Source organism: Lissotriton vulgaris, unplaced genomic scaffold (assembly GCF_964263255.1).
Source record: "Lissotriton vulgaris unplaced genomic scaffold, aLisVul1.2 SCAFFOLD_663, whole genome shotgun sequence".
In the NCBI taxonomy this organism is placed as follows: Eukaryota; Metazoa; Chordata; class Amphibia; order Caudata; family Salamandridae; genus Lissotriton; species Lissotriton vulgaris.
The window spans coordinates 796,921-814,669 of record NW_028255020.1 but is presented as its reverse complement, the minus strand read 5'-3'; the positions used below and the strand labels follow the sequence as shown (position 1 = coordinate 814,669).

The window sequence follows — 17,749 nt, the reverse complement described above, 5'->3', positions numbered from 1 at the left end:
ACTAGGCATTGTGTCCAACGTGCTGCTGAAGCCGCCCCCCCACCACCGACCGGGGGCTTTAATTACTACTTGCGTCTCCCACTTCGCGGGAGAAGCTGCGCATAGCTCGAGCGAGGCTGTTCTGTTCTGGGGCTTGAACGGCATCAACCAGGAAGGAAGAAAGCCATTACCTGCAACTCCTTGCGTCCCCCGCTCCACGGGAGACGCTGCGGTCATTTTTCATCCAGGCTGCTTGGGGCATTAGCGATTACCGCCACAAGGACTTCAAGACCCAGGAGGCATTGGGTCCAACGTGCTGCTAAAGCCCCGCCCACTACCCAGTATTTATAGAGCTTCTTCCCCAGCGGCGCGGACGCACGCGAGACGAGCCGGGTGAAGCTCGGGCCAAGGACGGGCCCGTCCGAGACAGGAAGAGACTGGGCTGGGCCATCCCCCGAACACTGATCTCTTTGTAAGACTCATTTATAATTCCATCAATTGAAAGTACTTGCCTGAATAATTCGCCCATTTAGAACTGTTACTTTGTACCTTTGCAGTACTGATATTCCAATCGGGAGGCTGATGGCATTGAAAATCGGGAAAGGGAACATGCCAGCAAGTACATGGAGGGGCGGTGGTGTTACAGGAACGCTAGATGCGTTCATTGTTAGGGCCACATCCGTCTTGGAACATGAAATTTCTTAAACCGAAAGACGACTGTCCTTAGATCCGATGTATCTTAAGCGTTCACCACTGGGGGCAATAGCGGCTGTACCCACTCCAGATCAAACGAGCACACCCAATCTTCCTGTAGAAGTTGGAATTGCACATCAGCCAGTTAGATTAGTCACTGTGGATTCTAGTGTAATTGCTGCCAGCAGTGATTCTTTCTTAACCTAGATATCGTTTGATTCTAGCTCTAGTGTATTAAATCACTTACTGAACTCACTCACCATAGTCAATAAATCACCCAATCGTTTAGTGGACAAGGGCCCTAACGTAAAGAGGAAGCGGGGTGGTAATTTGCAGAAGAGAGGCTGCGCCAAAAAGACGAACGCCACTAGAATCCCTAAGGTAGCGGTAAAAACAACTCAGGGCAGTAACACTATAATCAAACATGCCCAGAATCCCGCGCCCTTATGTAACTCATCTCACAAAGACGTGGTGGAATCAGTGTGTACAAATCTTGACAATAGAGAGGGTTTCATGCAAAAAATGGAACAATTGGTGAAATCTCTAATCCTACTATTAGTAGAGAGATCGAAAAGGATTAGCGATAAGTTAGAGCTGCTCGAACAGGCAACTCGGGCAAACTCTGCACTTTTGAGTAAATTGATTGAGAGTAGGGCAATCAAACTCAAAAAGGGAACCACTGTTCCTTTTAACCATCAAACTAGACCATCTGAAACCTCTGTTTCGCATAATAATGAGTCACCACGACGGGTGAATGTCACTCCAGTGGGTAATAAACCATCACCAGGAAGATCTAAACACCAGGTAAGAGGGGAATGTGAGGAAGGTCTGGGAGCTAGGGACAACATGAGATTAAAGGATATAAGGAGTATGCCCAATACTGCCACACCACAGAGAGCAAAAGGTACTGGTAGTGGTCAAATATTGGGCCTCCCCCCGGAGTCAACACCGTATGGAGCCGTATTAACTGGTGTGCCAGAGCTGAACTACGATAAAACTGAAACATATCATGAACTAAAAAAAAACATGTATTGGCGAAGTAGGAACAGACCACTAAGACCGGATCTGCATGGCGAAATATTAAACGTTCGCAGAGTAAGTTGGGTGGGCCTTGGAACAAAGGACATGGATGGGGACTGTATCATCGTAAATTTGAGAGATCCCCGTGTGGTACAATATCTAAGTGGCTTCTATCATCAAAGGAAAATGGGGGGTATTTGTTGCTTTGATTTAAGATACTTTTATCCTCCATCCTTTCCCACTTTTAATGGCCCCTTCCGTTATAACACGCAACAAGATGGCTTCAGCTTCCCTTTGGGAAACAGGTTTAATGTACCAACGAGTAACCGTTATGATTGCCTGCATGGGCTAGGGTGTGTAGATTGACCGGAGAAGGATAATGAGAAGCCCCCGGAAAAGATACCACTCGAAATGTCGAAGGGCAAACATGTAACTCCAGGTTTTATCCAGCAATTCCCAGGAACTAGAGCGGTTACTGAGGTGGTACATCTAGGTACAGAGAATAATATAGAAATTACGGAAGAAAGGTCTAATAAAGTGCATAATGCTGGCAACTCAGTAGTTGCAGGGACCAGCAGTAATGTGACTAAGATGGATACCTGGTCTATTTTGTATTGGAATGTTGCTGGCTTGAGATCCAAGTTGGATAATTATAATTGGGTGAAACTTGTTAATGAATACGATATTGTCAGTCTGCAAGAGACTTGGACGGTAGATGCACACCATTTGATTGGTTTTAAAACCATATTTACTCCTGCTATTAGCTCATTACGAGGCAGAGCCAAAGGTGGGCTTTGCACCTATGTATCCAACCTTTTTAAATATGATAAAATTGAGATTTTATATAATAATTGTTTTTATCATGTGGTTAGGATTCATATTGATAAAAAATTATGTTTATTGATTGTGAACTTTTATAATAATGTCCCCTCAGGAGATGTTCCAATTGTTTTGAAAACCCTGAAAAATAATATTTGCAGCTCGATAGGCAAGGATACTAAAGAGTCTAGTGTTGTGTGGGAGGTGATTTTAACTGTCCACCTTGCATGAGGGGAGAGAGGTTGGTTTGTGGCCTTACGCTAGATAGAGATATGAATTTGACACATTTTGACCATTCCGAAATTGGGGACTTCTTGAACGAAATCATTTTTACATGTGATTTGGGGTTCGCAAACAAAATGTGTCAACCGGAAATGCCATTTTCCCTTACTTTTAAAGGCAGAGGGGTATTCTCGATAATTGATTTTATTTTGATTTCGACATATCATAAAGATAATATTTTGGGATATAAAACGCTGGAGAATCCCCTGAGTGACCACTTCCCTTTAAGGGTAGAAGTTGTAAAACCATCCTCTGACCCTGTGAAAGATCAAGAAACTAGGCATTCTTCGCGCAATGTCGCCCTGCAAAGACAGAACAGATATGCACCGAAGTGGTCTAGGGTGGTGCCTGAAGATTTTTATTATAAATTAATTAAGACTTGTAAACCTAGTTTTGATGTTTGCTTGAGTGAGACATGTGAAAATATTGAAATAATTAATAATTTCAACTGCGGAGGGGATACAACGTGGCTCAAAAGAGGAGAAAGGATGCTTTGAAGAAGAAAGCTTGGGAAGCTCTTTGTGATGCTTCACAATCCCGTGATACGACAGGCAGTAAATGCTCCCTTTTTTAACAATAACTCTAGGGCAAGGATTGAGATTGTCATTACCGAAGGTGAATGGGTATGTTTCTTTGAAATCCTTTATAGCATACGTACCAGAACTGAAGATATTTTTGACAAGGTAAGCAGGGCGCGCCCAACTTCCCTAAGAATGCTACTGACTTGAATTTTACAGTAGAGGAAGTGATTTCAAGCATTAAATCTAGCTTGGGGGGAATAGGCCCCGGGTCCCGATGGGGTGCCGGTGGACATCTTTAAGAATAACATGAACTTATGGGTGCCACTACTCACTCAACTTTTTAATGCCTCTTGTTCTGTTGGATAGGTATGAGTCTATTATAGTGCCAATTTTTAAAAAGGGCGAGAGGACTAGTTGCGCGTGCTATCGCACCATATCATTGCGAGACTCGACAGTTAAAATTCTTGGCAGAGTAATTTTAAATCGTTTACAAACATGGGCAGATGAGCATAAGATAATAAGTGACCTCCAATATGGCTTTAGGGAAGCTATTGGGACTGTAGATCAGTGTCTTAACTTACATATCCTCCTGGAAAAATATACTAAAGCCAAAGGTAGTAGGATGGTTTTAACATTTGTAAATCTTACATCCGCCTTTGACTGTGTGACTCACAGTAAGTTGTGGCTAATTTTAGAACGTTTGGGAGTGGCGGATAACATTATTCAATTCCTTAAGGATTTATATAACGGTGCAAGGGCCTCGATTAGATTTGGAAAAAATGGTGAATGCACCAGGATGTTTAGCATTGCTAAGGGTGTATGCCAAGGATGTGTCCTGGCTCCATTTTTATTTACTATTTATATTAATGACTTAGAGAAAATCTTACTGCAGGAATGTCAGGACATGCCACTGGCTTCCAATCGTCCAATACCAGCATTAATTTATGCTGATGATGCAGTATTGATGGCAAGGACTCCGCTTGTATTGCACAAAATGATTACATAATTTGCTACTTTTATGACCAACTTAGATTTGAGAGTCAATTCCACGAAAACTTTTTGTATGAATTGTGGTCCGCGTACACTTAAATTAAGGAAAACAATGTAAATTGACTCCAAATCATTAGATTTTACTCAAACTTTTCCCTATTTGGGAATTTTGGTTGACTGTTTAGGTCAATGGTGCAACGCAGTAAAAACTAGGCGGCTGCTGTTTTTTAAAATCTATTCTGGCGCTTAAATCTTTTAGTAGGAAAATGGGAAAGAAACCTATTAAGGAGCTCCTACTTATTTATAAAGCAAGTTGCGTTGCAATTGCTACATATGGTGCGGGAATTTGGGGGTATATTAATGTGACTATCCTTCAAGTAATAGAAAATAAATTCCTAAGATATTTGCTCTCAGTTCCGGACAGTGTGTCCACTTTTAATTGTCTTACTGAGCTTGGACTGCTGTACTTGGAAGATATCATCAAGGTACAGCCTGTTCTTCTGTGGCACAGGGTTTGGTCCACAGAGGAATGTTCTTTTAATCGTCTCATTCTGAGGGATGCTATAAATCTTGATTGTGCCCACAAGATGAGATGGTTACAGTATATTAAGACATTCCTTGGGAATATTGGTCTTTTGAAGTATTACGAAGAACCCTCGATGCTGAGCTTGATCTCAAGGAAAGAGCTGAAAAAACTATGTATAAATTACCTGTAGGAACGTAGGGTAAACGTGGAACTCAATAAAAAATCTGTGACCCCACATCAATTGATATTGACCACAAATGTCACCCAATCATACATTAATTTACAAATGAGAGACTTTGAAAGGTTTTTGTTAATCAGTCTTAGATTTGGTATTTTATTCAGGTTAAGTTTCCCCATTGTGAACGATTGGTCTAGGCCAATTATGAAGTGTCCTTGTGACGATCTGTCTGATCAATCTGACATTCACATTTTATCTTTTTGTAAGTTTTATACAATTCCCAGGAAAAGGTGGATACTGCCCATTTTAAAGTATATGAATTTTAGACAATGCCGACCTGCCTTTTTAGCAATCCAGAGGTTAGATAACATTTTTACTGTCGCATCTCTTTCGGCTTTTCTTAAAAATGTTTTTATCTCACGGAAATCAATAACTATTTAAGTCGTATTGAGTTAATTGTATGATATTTATATGAAGTTGGATACCCTGATTTTTATTCTGTATTGTATATTCATCTGATGTTTAATAGATGATGTGATTTTACTGTACTTTCATGGTTATTGTGTATTATAACCGAATAAAGATATCCTTCTGACTGACTGACTTTGCACTAAACTAACCTGAATTGATCTCAACTTTCTAAATGTCATTAATGGAAAGTCAGAGATGTCCTTTCCTACGGGTGGATCTGGTTTTAAGATTCCCCAATGTTTTTATAAAATATTCCTCACTGTTTAAGCCTAGTTCGAAAACCTATCATCCTGAAAGAGTTCAATATATCTTCCACTCTCTTTTGTGGATTCTCCTTCAATAATTCTGCTCTACTCTTTTGATCTGCCCTTTCTTTCGCACTTTGTAACACTCCATTGCCATATTCCCCCACTCTGAATCTCCTCATACATTCCTGTGTAGACTGTTGGTAATCTGTATCTCATGTGGTTTTTCTCTTTATACGGAGCAGTTCCCCATATGGTATGCTTTTTACTAAATTGGGTGGGTGACTGATATTTGCATGCAGGACTGCATTCCTTGCTGTGGGTTTCCTATAGAGAGAGGAGCATAATTTGCCCTCACATGTAGAGCCCTGTAAATCAAGAAGATTAACGCTGGTGGCACTAATCTCATAGGTAAATTTGAAACTGACCTCATTCACATTTAACGCAGCTATATAGTTTTTCGCGAACTCTTCTGTGCCCCGCCAAATAATGAAGAGGTCATCAATATACCTACGTCAACTTATTATGTTTGCCACAGAGGCATCATGGGAATCCGACCATGCTTCCTGCTTCTCCCACCCGCCGACCAACAAGTTCGAATAGCTGGGAGCAAAGCAGGTCCCCTGGATTTTCCTCTATAGTTTGTCCTGAAAAACAGAGATATTATTGCTTAAAACTCAAACTCCAACATAACATTGTGTTCATATAATTTCAAGGGTAGTTCGTCCAAGAAGTAATTCACTGCCCGCAACCCATCCTTATACGCTATACTAGTGTATAAACTTGAAAGGTCCAGTACAATCATCAGGAATTCTGGTTCCCATGTGATTCTTTCCAAATGACTTAAAAAGTTGTTTGAGACTCGAGTATACTATGTTAAATGTAAAACAAAGGGTAACAGAAAATGATCAACAAATCTGGACATATTTTCTGTTACACCTCCTAAAGAGGAAACAATTGGGCGTCCTGGTGGATGGGTCATAATGTTATCCACTTTAGGTAGATGGAAAAATGTAGCCAGTCTCGGATGTTGAATTGACAAAAAAAAAAATCTTCCACTGTGAGCATTCCTTTCTAGTACCATTTCAGAATTAAGCATGGATATTGATTTACGCTCTTATTGTATTCTTCCTGGGTGGTCAACACATAACTTGTTGTGCCTCTTAATTGTCTTAATACCTCCTTTGTATAGTTATCTCTTGTTTGCAGGATAATGTTTCCTCCTTTGTCAGAGGGTTTGTAGCTGACATCTTGGTTTTGTTGTAAATTTCTCAGGGCCTCTTTCTGTTTCTTTGTAACATCGGTGCAAATGTCTCTCTTTCCTTTCGTACAGAGAGTAATCAGATCTTTATTCACACATTCCACAAAAATATCTATCACATCTATTGGAATTTTTGGGACAAATTTAGATGTTGGTCTAAATTGACTGGGTGAGCCTACTTGTGCTATTTCCAGGTTTTCAATCCTGTCCATTGTATCACATTGTTCTTCCCTACTTGGGGAGTGTTCCGAATCCAGTTCTTCCAAGATGGCTAATGTTTCCAAATCTTTTGTCGTAAGTACATCTGTATCTCCTATTGTTGTTGACATTAGTTTCCTTAAGGCTGTTAGATTTTTTAGTTTGAAGAATTTATGGAGCTTAATTTTTCACGAGAATTAAAAAAAATTGATTCTGGTCAGAGTATACTCAGAGTCCATTGTCCGACAGAAAATTAATCCTAACTTTAATACTTGTTTTTCTGCTTTCGTTAGGATTTTCGATGTCAAGTTCACAATCATAAGATTCTTGGTTATTGATTAAAACAAATATCACTAAATCAGGGTTGGGCATGCAAGAGAACAAGCTTTAGCAAAACAGTGTCTTTCAAATGGGCCATCTTACCAGAGCACAATGATCTCGGTTGTTCTGTGAGGTCATGTCCGCAATTGTAGAAGTGATGCTTGGGCTTAATAGGAGCTCTCTCTGATCTAGGTAACAATTATGTATTTCACTTAGCAGCTGCTGGTACCTATCAAAAAGAACATCACATATTAAACATGCTATATAAATTATATAATGTCACATACATTTACAGAGGATTTCTAATGGAAATGTTTCGCAACGCATGATGCATTGAGTGCAAATCAAAGTTGACCAGGGAGGAGATCTTGTGCCTTGATCTGTAGAGGCAGAAGGCTAAGTGTTAGAAATTTGTAAACTAGGCAGAATGTTTTGCATAAAAGCTGGGCCTTTAACACTTAATAAAACTTCCATTACTGAAGTTGAAAAAGTAGAGATACCCATAACAGTTGAAGGTAACCATTGAAACAATCAAGATTAAATTCTGTAGTTGTGTATTAAAGACGACCAATGGAACAGAAGAAGATGAGTGAGGTATGCGGGGGGAGGGAGATATGCAAAATTCTGAGTCTAGACGGAGTATTGATTAAAGTGAATGTATTTGAAATTGGATGAGTAGCAGTGGCAGAACCAGAGAACAAGGCAGACGCTGGCCCTGCAGAGTCCAGTGAACCACTGTCTTATCAACATTTGGAGTTTGTGTGTTATTCAAGCTCTAGTCAAACGAGCGAAGGACATTATAGTAATCTAGATTGGAGGTGGTGTAAGCAACAAGCACAGATTTGTGGGAAAGGTAAGTGGGCCCTTTAGAAACATGATTGGGTGTCTTTAATGGTAAATGTTAAAGTGACTATTGCTGAGGAAGGAATGATGTGGTCTTAGGTAGGTGTTGAAGAATGTGCTCCAAGGGAGATTTTGGCTAGAGAGCAGGCAGCAGAAAATGAATTGGTAAAATGCACTCTTTCAGACTGATCAAATAAAATGGAAGAGCCCCCATCACAAACCAGCAATGTTGGTTCTTACCACGTCTAACGAAGGACAGCAAATTACCCTAATTATTTTTTTTTTTTAAATTACATTAAAAACATTGTTTTTGTTTTTTCTTAAATCAGACAATACTACTGCTAAAATTCACAAAGGAGCAAGATGGCTGTCATGTGAGGCAGACTAGTTTTGGGCAGTTACCCCTTTGTCCTGATCATGCTTCATGTCCTGCATAAGAGATACCTCAACCTCACCCTTTTCAACATTTACACTATGCCCTTTATCCCCTCATTTACAAATGCAGCTTCATGAGCTTTCCCACAATGGGCGGACTTAGTGCTTGTGGGTAGCACCTAAACATATTATACAGAGGGATCCTTGTTCATGCTGATGTCAGGTTTGAGTGCTGGGGCCTGGCAGTGACTAACCTCCAACTCGTTGTAATGCAAAGATGCAAGCCTGGTACCCTATAAGAGCCTGCAAGGTGCTAGAGTAGCTATGCTAAAAAATCAGTGACTTCAAAGAGCAGTCATTCTTTACCAACAAACAACAGTGCAGACGTTGGGTCACAGAATAGCCAGGGTAAAAAATGGCATTGTGTACCACAGTTTTGGATAGAAGTGGAAGGGATTAGCGATACTTGGATTTCTGAGGAGGATGCAACGTTGGCCTCAGCAGGTAAGCACAGAGGGATAGAGTAGGCAACCTGAACATATGAACTGTTGATTCCGCCTGCCACCTGAGAAGACATTGATGCTAACCCATATTTCACAATACCTGAATACTGGCCCTGCATGTCATCAAACATGTCCAGCAACACTGAATGAGTTTTGAGCAAACTGTTTACAGCTGCTTAGGACTGGCATTGCACAAGGGACATTTGCCTAGGTCTAATATCTACATTACTCTTTTAGCAAATCTTTAAGTCTTATGTTGATGACACCCCAACTAATTATCAGACTTGGCTACAGTTCTGGAAGGCTCAATTAAAGTTCAGTACAATTCTTGCCAAAGAGGCCATCTGAATGAAAGACAATTCTATCCAGCAGTTGCCAGAAACATCTGAAGCAATGATAGTTGGAGGTCTTCCGTACATTGGGTCCTCCACCTGGTGGCCCTCTGAGGTTGGTCCTCTACCCTCTTTTCGCTTGTGTCAAAAATCTCAGCTTCATCTTTGACCACTTGCTTCCTTTATTCTTTAAATCAGCCATGTCTTATGTAATTGTTTCTTCAACATTGTCTTGAACATCATTCCCAGTCTTCCGTTAAGCTGTAGGTGCAGGGATCCCAACTATTATCTTATCCAGTTAGAATATGGAAACTCTCCTTACCTCCTACACAACCTACAAAGTTGAATTCAAATTAAGCAAAAAGTCACAGCATGCCCGATCCTTGTTACTCCGCACCATTATCCAATTTTTCCTCCCTGGCAAATCTCAATTGAATTCGTATTGTAAGCAATCTCTCTTTAAGTCTTCCTGTATTTGTCAATGTCCTCTGTAGAAGACAGGCCCTCTTCATCATCATAAGTGTGTTTGCCCTTACATGTTTCCCTGCATTCTTTATTTTCCACATGCCAATTTACTTTGCCTCCCTGGGATTCTCAAATCCACAGTCGACAGACGCTCACTTTCCAACTTGGTCTAGAAGTCCATTCTTCTCTTCAGTCTCAAGGCAACTAGCTTTTGTTTTCGAAAAACATGTCTCTTCCCTGGTTAGCTTATACTAGTAGCAGGACCCCAGTGGGAAAACTGCATGTTCTGAAAATGCTAGGATCATTTAATCATCAATCAGGATATGTATCCTCAGATCCAGTGGCATCTGCTACAGTTGATGTTACATACTTACATTCCACATTCTCTGAGCCGCAAATAGCAGAGGGAACATTTGCTGCCCTACTTTTCCTGAAATGTTAGTGGCATCAGAGATTTCAATTACATCTTCTTTAAAGGATGGATGGATCAGGTGGGCTGTGGACATTTCTCCAACAACACTGCTGCCGCTGGGGTACCCTACAGTTTGATCTACCATGTCAGGAACATCAAACATGCTTAAAAGGCTCTGCATGTAGCATTAACTCAAATCAATCAATCAATCAATCAATTAATGTGCGTAATCTCCCAACACTGTTTTTTCGTTCTTGTGGCGGAGAAAACTCATGTCACTAGAAAAAAAAACTTCTCTTTTTTCAATGGAGAGGTCATGTGATGCTGAACTGCTGAGAGACGGAATGTAAACTAAGCTCCTACCATCTGAACAATAATCAGATGATTTGACCATTTTTGTCCTGGAGATACTTCTGGAATTTTTTATATATATAAATTTATGAAGTTTTTCTACATTTATAAATTGAAAGAGCAGACAAGAAACAGACCTGCATAATGGTGGACTCCTCTGGCTTATTGTACCCCGCAACAGGAGAGCCTGTCACTCCTGGGATTAATTACATTTCTATCTTAACCTCCAGAAGAAGCTGTAGCAAAGGTGGACAAAGTTTGCAATAAATTTAATTTTGAGGCAGCAGAGAATAGAGCTACAAAATAAAAGGGCAATCTGAAAGAAGCAGACAGAATAATGCTTTCATTATCGGAGTGTCTTAGAAAATGGAGACTGAACCTTGGAGTTTTTCATAGAAAAAATAATTTAGAAAGCTCTTTCTAATGTTTAGATCTTTGAGATGTTTATTACTAAAATGTTATCCGAATCCCTTGGTCCACATCCTGTGCCCGGAGCTAGCATACAACTGACAATTGCTGTATGACTCAAATACATTTAATGGGATATTGTACTAAGAGCTGGTGTAAAGCAGGATATGTGTCATATGAGAACTATGTAATCATTTTTATCCTGCTTTACAATTGATGTGCAGAAGGTTAAAAAACAATGTAATACTGTCAAGGCTGCATGAGACACAAGCACATCAGATATGCAGTAGTCTACCTTGACAGGGAAAACAAAGATTTCGTCCTTGATGGCAGAGCTTATATTTTCACTACTCCAAGTCTACAAGCATCACAAAGGGCCCTGGTCTAGTAAACATTCTTCAATTTAATGCTACCTGCGTTTCTAACTCATTCATTTCTGAAAACTTGAAAACTCAGGGTCACCCAGGAAAGTGAAAGATTTGTTCCTTTAAAGAAATGCACAACAACACCCCTAGCACCTGTTAAATGTACCACAGAGACTGCCATATTTGTTCCAAACATAATATCCTTTACTGTATCTCTGAAATTCAGCCAAGTGTCTTCAGTACTTTCTTGCTACTGACACCATCAAAAACCCAATTTCTGATCTATCTTGAATGTGCGAGGCTTTGAAGATTTAATTCAGTAGGGTTACCTACTCCCACGTACAAATAATCAATTTTGCTCATTTTCTGGATGAATGGAGAGGGTATCCTAACTTAGTTGTAGATTACATTTAAATAAGTGTCCTGCTTTGCAGGTGCTCAATACTTTAAAGTGTCATTTGGCTGGGTGTGTACCATCATTCCCTGATTTTACTATCTTGTATACCATTTACCCTAGCCCTGCGATGTGCATGTCAAAATCTATCCAGTTGATTAATTTAGCTGCATATGAAAAAATACCAGAACCAAATGGTTTTCCACTTATTAAATCCTGCACCTGAATGGAAATCTGATTAACTACACAATTCAGTAGCAAGAACAAGCTTAAACTTGGAAAGAAGGGATAAAACGTTAGATTGACTACTCACTGCTGTGCATGGATTTTAAAATCATTGCCATTGGATCCTCAACATCACAGATCTTGCGACTTCGACTCAACAAACCTGTATTCAGATGCCTGTGTAACTCGCATATCTAGGCCATTCTCATGCTGATCTCAATCGACCAAGGTCACACCAATGCAAATCTTTGTAATACAAATCATACTATTAGCTCTGTAGTACTGAAAATATTTAACATAATTACACTTCTATACATCCCAAAAAGCGAAATAGCTTGTTCCTGTTCCTAAATATAGTAGATTTAGTGTTCTGCAGCATGATGGTGCAATTGAGAGCTCCATCAGTAATTGCAAGTGGGTAGTCAAAAGCCTTTTTGGTTGGAGATCAGAGTTGACTCCTCTCCAGCTTCACAGACGAACTATTTATTTGACAAACAATGGGCAAAACAATTGTACCTATCTGTTCCCGCATATCGTAACCATTTTCTAGGCTATGCAATGAAACACTGAAATGTTCACACAATAATTCGCCAAACGCAGTGTGCTACCTAAATGTAGTATGCATATAATAAAAGTATTCATTTTACAATAGACAGCCTCTATACATTCTATGTCCATGTACAAAGTGCATATAAATAATAACATTACAAATTGTGTTTTCAGAAGCAAAGCAGCCCCTGCTATCACTCAGTGATATTGTAGATATACAACCCATAAAACAAAATAAGAGTAGGCAAAAAAACATCCAATAAACTGATAATAATTCTCTCCGATTCACAGGTATTCAAGTGTGTAGTTGGGTGTACTCCAAGTTAAGCAGTTGCATCTATACAACTTAGGCCTGATTTTTCTATTTACACTTGCTATGATTACTACAGTACTCTACAACTAAAATGTAGTTTACAAAATATTATTATTGTACTTACTCTGTTATCTTCTCACATCTCTGTTCGATCTGCTCAATTAGTGTCTATTAAAACAAAAATAAAAAACAGGACAGACTTAGGTTTTTTCATTTTTTTCAGTAACTGTTGTTTTTTGCAATGTATTACACTTCTTCATTTTTTTCCTTCCTATATGGTAAATGGTTTTAATCCCTGTAACCTTTTTCTGTTCCTTTGGAGCAAAAGGCAGTAAGTTCTTTGTTGAAAGCACCAATGAAAATAATTAAAATTCGCCCTTTTGGTCAGAGCAAAGCAAGTACGAAGACCACATTCAAAGACTAATTGTGAAGGTATGACTTACATATGAGTTTTACATGAGGGTTGATGTGTGTGATAACTCTAAAAAAATTGAGTTTCTCGTGACTTAAAATAAACTCATTCTAGGGAGTCATGATGTTGAAAAAGGTGACTTACAAGAAATCCAGATTTTGTCATATGTTTGGGTACGGCAGCCTGTTTTTGGCACATTCTATTGTCAACCTGGTTCTCCAAGCACCAAATGCAGAATCTCTTCTACTTGAACATGCATGCGGAAGGATACTTGGGTAGTTTTAAAATGTCAAAGCCATACATATGAATTGTAAAAACCCACACTACATTATTCAGAAGCCACAAAGACATGGACATAGTCAGCAGAATTAGTTTTGGTGGCAGGACCTTGCTTGATTTACTGGAGACCCTGGTGCCAGGGAAGTAAGTCTTCTGCATCTATTTTGACAAAAAAGATTGTCTGGTTACAGCCAATGTTATGGCCAGTCAGGAGATAGTGGCAGGTGCTCTGTGCATCTCTTAAAAAAACTATGCACCCTATTTCTCTCTGTTTAGATAAAACGTTGTTGTTTTACTCCGAATTTGGTATATAATGGAGCTCAACATTATAAAGAGTAGAAAAGACTTTATAACTAGAGTCCCCTCCACGCTAGAAGACTACATATCGTATGACAACTCCATGGTTCACTTTATCCACTGTGCAGCGAGGTCACACCCTGCATGTGCCTCAACATCCCATTAATGAATTATTCACAAGTGATAATGGGGAAAAGGGGTCTCTGGGGTAGATTTCATGATTTTCTTTGGCACAACCAGGGCAACAAGTGTACTTGTCATGCCAATTCTCTATTTTCTGGCATCACTAATCCACCAAACAATGCTAATGAAGTTGCATGTGGAGTGTGGTGTTTGGCATTCCACATCTGTATGTAGCAGCTGTCACGCAGAGGTCCACCGCGCAGTTCTACTTTTCAGTTGGCATTGTGAGGCCCATAATCACACCAATACCACAGAACTACAAATTTGAGGTTCCATGTGGAATCCCTCAGTGACTTATGAAATAGAGATGAAAGCGGTCTCCTGAACTACCAGGGTTGATCGGACATGCCGAGAATGTTTATCCTAGTTAACTAATGCACCAGGTGAATGCTGAGACTAGGTTAACAGAATTCAGCAGGTGTGCTAGCCATCTCAATCTCACCTGAGCTACTCACAATAAGAGACCAGAGCCATTTGGTGAAGTCGGAAAGATACAAGAGGACATGATAATTCAGTGAAAAATAAGACTTAGAGAAGCAAAATGTTCAGAGATATTTGCCAGTGAGCAGAAGAAAGACCAGCCGAAATGACCTCTGTGCAATGTGGGACAAGCAGCAGCTGGTATACTTAAGGTAGCAGGGTCAACATTCATGCAGTTGAACACCTATCCCTAGGAACACCATTCCATATTTTCATTGATTTGGAATGGGTGTGTTGTCCCTTAAATCAAATGTACATCTTAGTGACTGATTTGAACTCTAATTAAAATGTATGTTTTGCTCCAATCATAGCAATATAATTTTTAAGTATTAAAATGTAATTATTTAAACATATGTTCCAAGGCCCACATTCTATTGATTATGAATATGAAATAAAGTTACTTATTCATCTATCATCAGATTTAGAGAACGCTACCACTGCCACCCCTTAATGTCACCCCTGTGCCACACCAGATAGGTCACAGATAGCGCACTCTAAACCAAGAGGATGCTTTTTGTCCACCATACTTTTCATACAATTATCCTAAGATAATCAGACTTTGGAGCCATCATAGAAGAAGCCTAATCACTTTGTCTCTAAACTTCACACCTCATAAACTATCAAAATAACACAAACTAAAGTGTCACCATCTCAATACAGAAATAAGCAAACAAGACGGACAAGATTTTTTTCATTTGCGCAATTTTCCCAAAACAGCTTCTGGGCATACCTAGCGTATTCAACGGAACAGTTTATTGAATTCAAGTCGATAAATGCATCTTACAGGGTTCTTTGAGTAAATAATCATTTAAAAAATGCTGCCGCACGAATTATTATTGCATACTTACACTGACTTTGGGAGCTGCCGATCTGAATTTTACATAAAACAACGTGAAGGCATTGTCAGAATTTGGTACTGCCAGAGGATCCTGTTTGTAAAAAAAAATAACACAAAGAAGCTATTTTTTGCGAGTGTAATAACGTCTTAATATGATTAATTTTACTTGTCCATTGAACATCTATATATTAACCATTAAAACTATTTTGTATTGGCTGCCTGTTGACAAGAGAGTTACATAAAAAAACTATCAATTTGTCATAACATTCTGATTGGAAATAGCACTTTTTATGCAAAGGATATTCACTCCGGACTATCCCTTTAACAACCTTTGTTCTTTTTTGAAAGGCCTATTACCCGTTTCCAAAATCTACAAATCCGGGCCTGGTGGTCACCTCTTTTCTTTTATCGCAGCTAAACTTTGGAACACTTTACCCCTTCCCTTGTGTCTTGTGGAAGATTGTGTAACTTTTAGAACAATCTTTAAAAAGTGATTAGTTGCAATCTCAAACGCAGACTGTGCTAATCTTTGAAGGTTTCTGCTTACCACCAGGATGCCAGTGAGAGTAACAGAGCACTCTACAAAACCCAGACCAAGCACTTAATATCCGATGAGCACAAAGACATCAGTGGATCAATAAACCACAATGTAGCTCAACTTAAAAAGATTTGGGATTTTTGTAAATTGCTGAAATTAGGAGCAGAGACATGGATGTTTGCATAACAGTGAATGGCTAATGAAGGAGAATGCAAAGGCCTTTCCTATTGACAATCTGAGGTTTCCATAAGCTTTATTTAATATTGAAGTTTGCCTGTGGTCAGACAGAGGCATCACTATTGTGGCACTAGTCAGTCCTTCTGTCCTTTTCATCACATGCAAAATTCAGAATAGACAGCCAGACAACATTGTATGAGAGCGGAATAAACAGAGAACAGTGAAATCTTGTGGACAAAACAAGCAGTGCAAACGTACACAGAAATGTTTTTTTTTGTTTTTTTACAGGGACATGGCATTCTGCCCATCCATGTGCTGTTATTTCAAGGACATTTCTGAAAGGCAATTCCATGGTTTGAATACTAAAGTGTCGGCACCTACTAATGTCTAATGACCAAGATAAAAGATTGTGAATTCTATGGCATATGACTTGAAGACGAATAAACATGCATATGCTGTTAAACTAATATATTAAAACAACATCAGAAACGCAAATCTATCTTAATTCACAGCTAGGTTAGAAACCCACAGAACTGTTTTCGACCTCTTAAATTTCTAACTTCTTAGGAGGCTAATGCTAGACAATGCTACAGCTTAGGAGACATGCCAAAACAATTGAGCCTGCTCTTTGACCCACAATACAAATGCAGAGAGGTACAACAAGATAAATATAAATGACGATCATAATATCAACGTTTGAAAACCTTAATAGGAAGACATGGTTCCTAGTGAAGCTCGCCAAGATCATTTTCACAAAACTTACCCTTTTTATTAACTGGCTTGTCAGGTTATGAAGTGTGTTCACAGTGTATGTCTTCATGAGATGCATAGCTCTAGAAAGGCATTGTTTGAACTTTGTCAGGAACACTGGGTAATCCTTAAAATTAGGCTGCAAAATAATGTTGCGTAGTAAGAAAGGCATACATGAAAATAACATTACATGAAAACTAATAATGGAATTGTTAGTAACTGTTTTCAGAGATTTTGACTTTGTACATTCTTCCAATAGCCACGACCAAATAAAGACGACCTTGGAGATGGCGTGGATTCATGAATCTGAATTTACTCGAAAGATGCCAAACCAATGTGTGAAAAAAACCTCAAAATCAAAAGTATATAAAAGCACAGAAAGTCTGTTCTGTGAAGGAGAGACTTGGAAACCCCACAGAAATGGAATGATAGCGATGCCTTGGCAGGGATATTTTATGGCATTTGATTAACCTCTCCAGTTCAACTAGTTCTTCAGCACTTGTAATTGCTGCGATCAATTTACTGTCTTTAAGCTGCCTAAAAAAGCATACTGAAGATACAAAAGATTCTTTAAAAGAAAATAATCTATATTACAGTATAGTATTCATGGATATCCTGTCCCAAAAATCGGAACACAAAATTATGCAGCTGTTATTGGTGTGCCGCATGTTAGGCAGGCCTTTGGAGGAAAGGGAGATACCTTGTTTACTCCAAGTTGGTTTCTGCCTAGGACATGGTTTGTTCAATATAAAAAGA

General features: G+C 39.2%; 1 protein-coding gene across 1 annotated transcript in view; it reads right to left on the bottom strand.

Annotated features, from left to right (window-relative positions):
- The window catches only part of LOC147659349 (conserved oligomeric Golgi complex subunit 3-like), a 258,308-nt gene that overhangs the window by 138,006 nt on the left and 102,553 nt on the right, over positions 1–17,749 (bottom strand). The window contains exons 7-10 of the mRNA XM_086951828.1: positions 17,007–17,132; positions 15,539–15,619; positions 13,164–13,207; positions 7,607–7,733 (exon numbers count right to left, since the gene is read on the bottom strand). Coding sequence (XP_086807954.1) covers positions 7,607–7,733; positions 13,164–13,207; positions 15,539–15,619; positions 17,007–17,132 — 378 coding nt within the window. The remainder of the gene's footprint in view (positions 1–7,606; positions 7,734–13,163; positions 13,208–15,538; positions 15,620–17,006; positions 17,133–17,749) is intronic.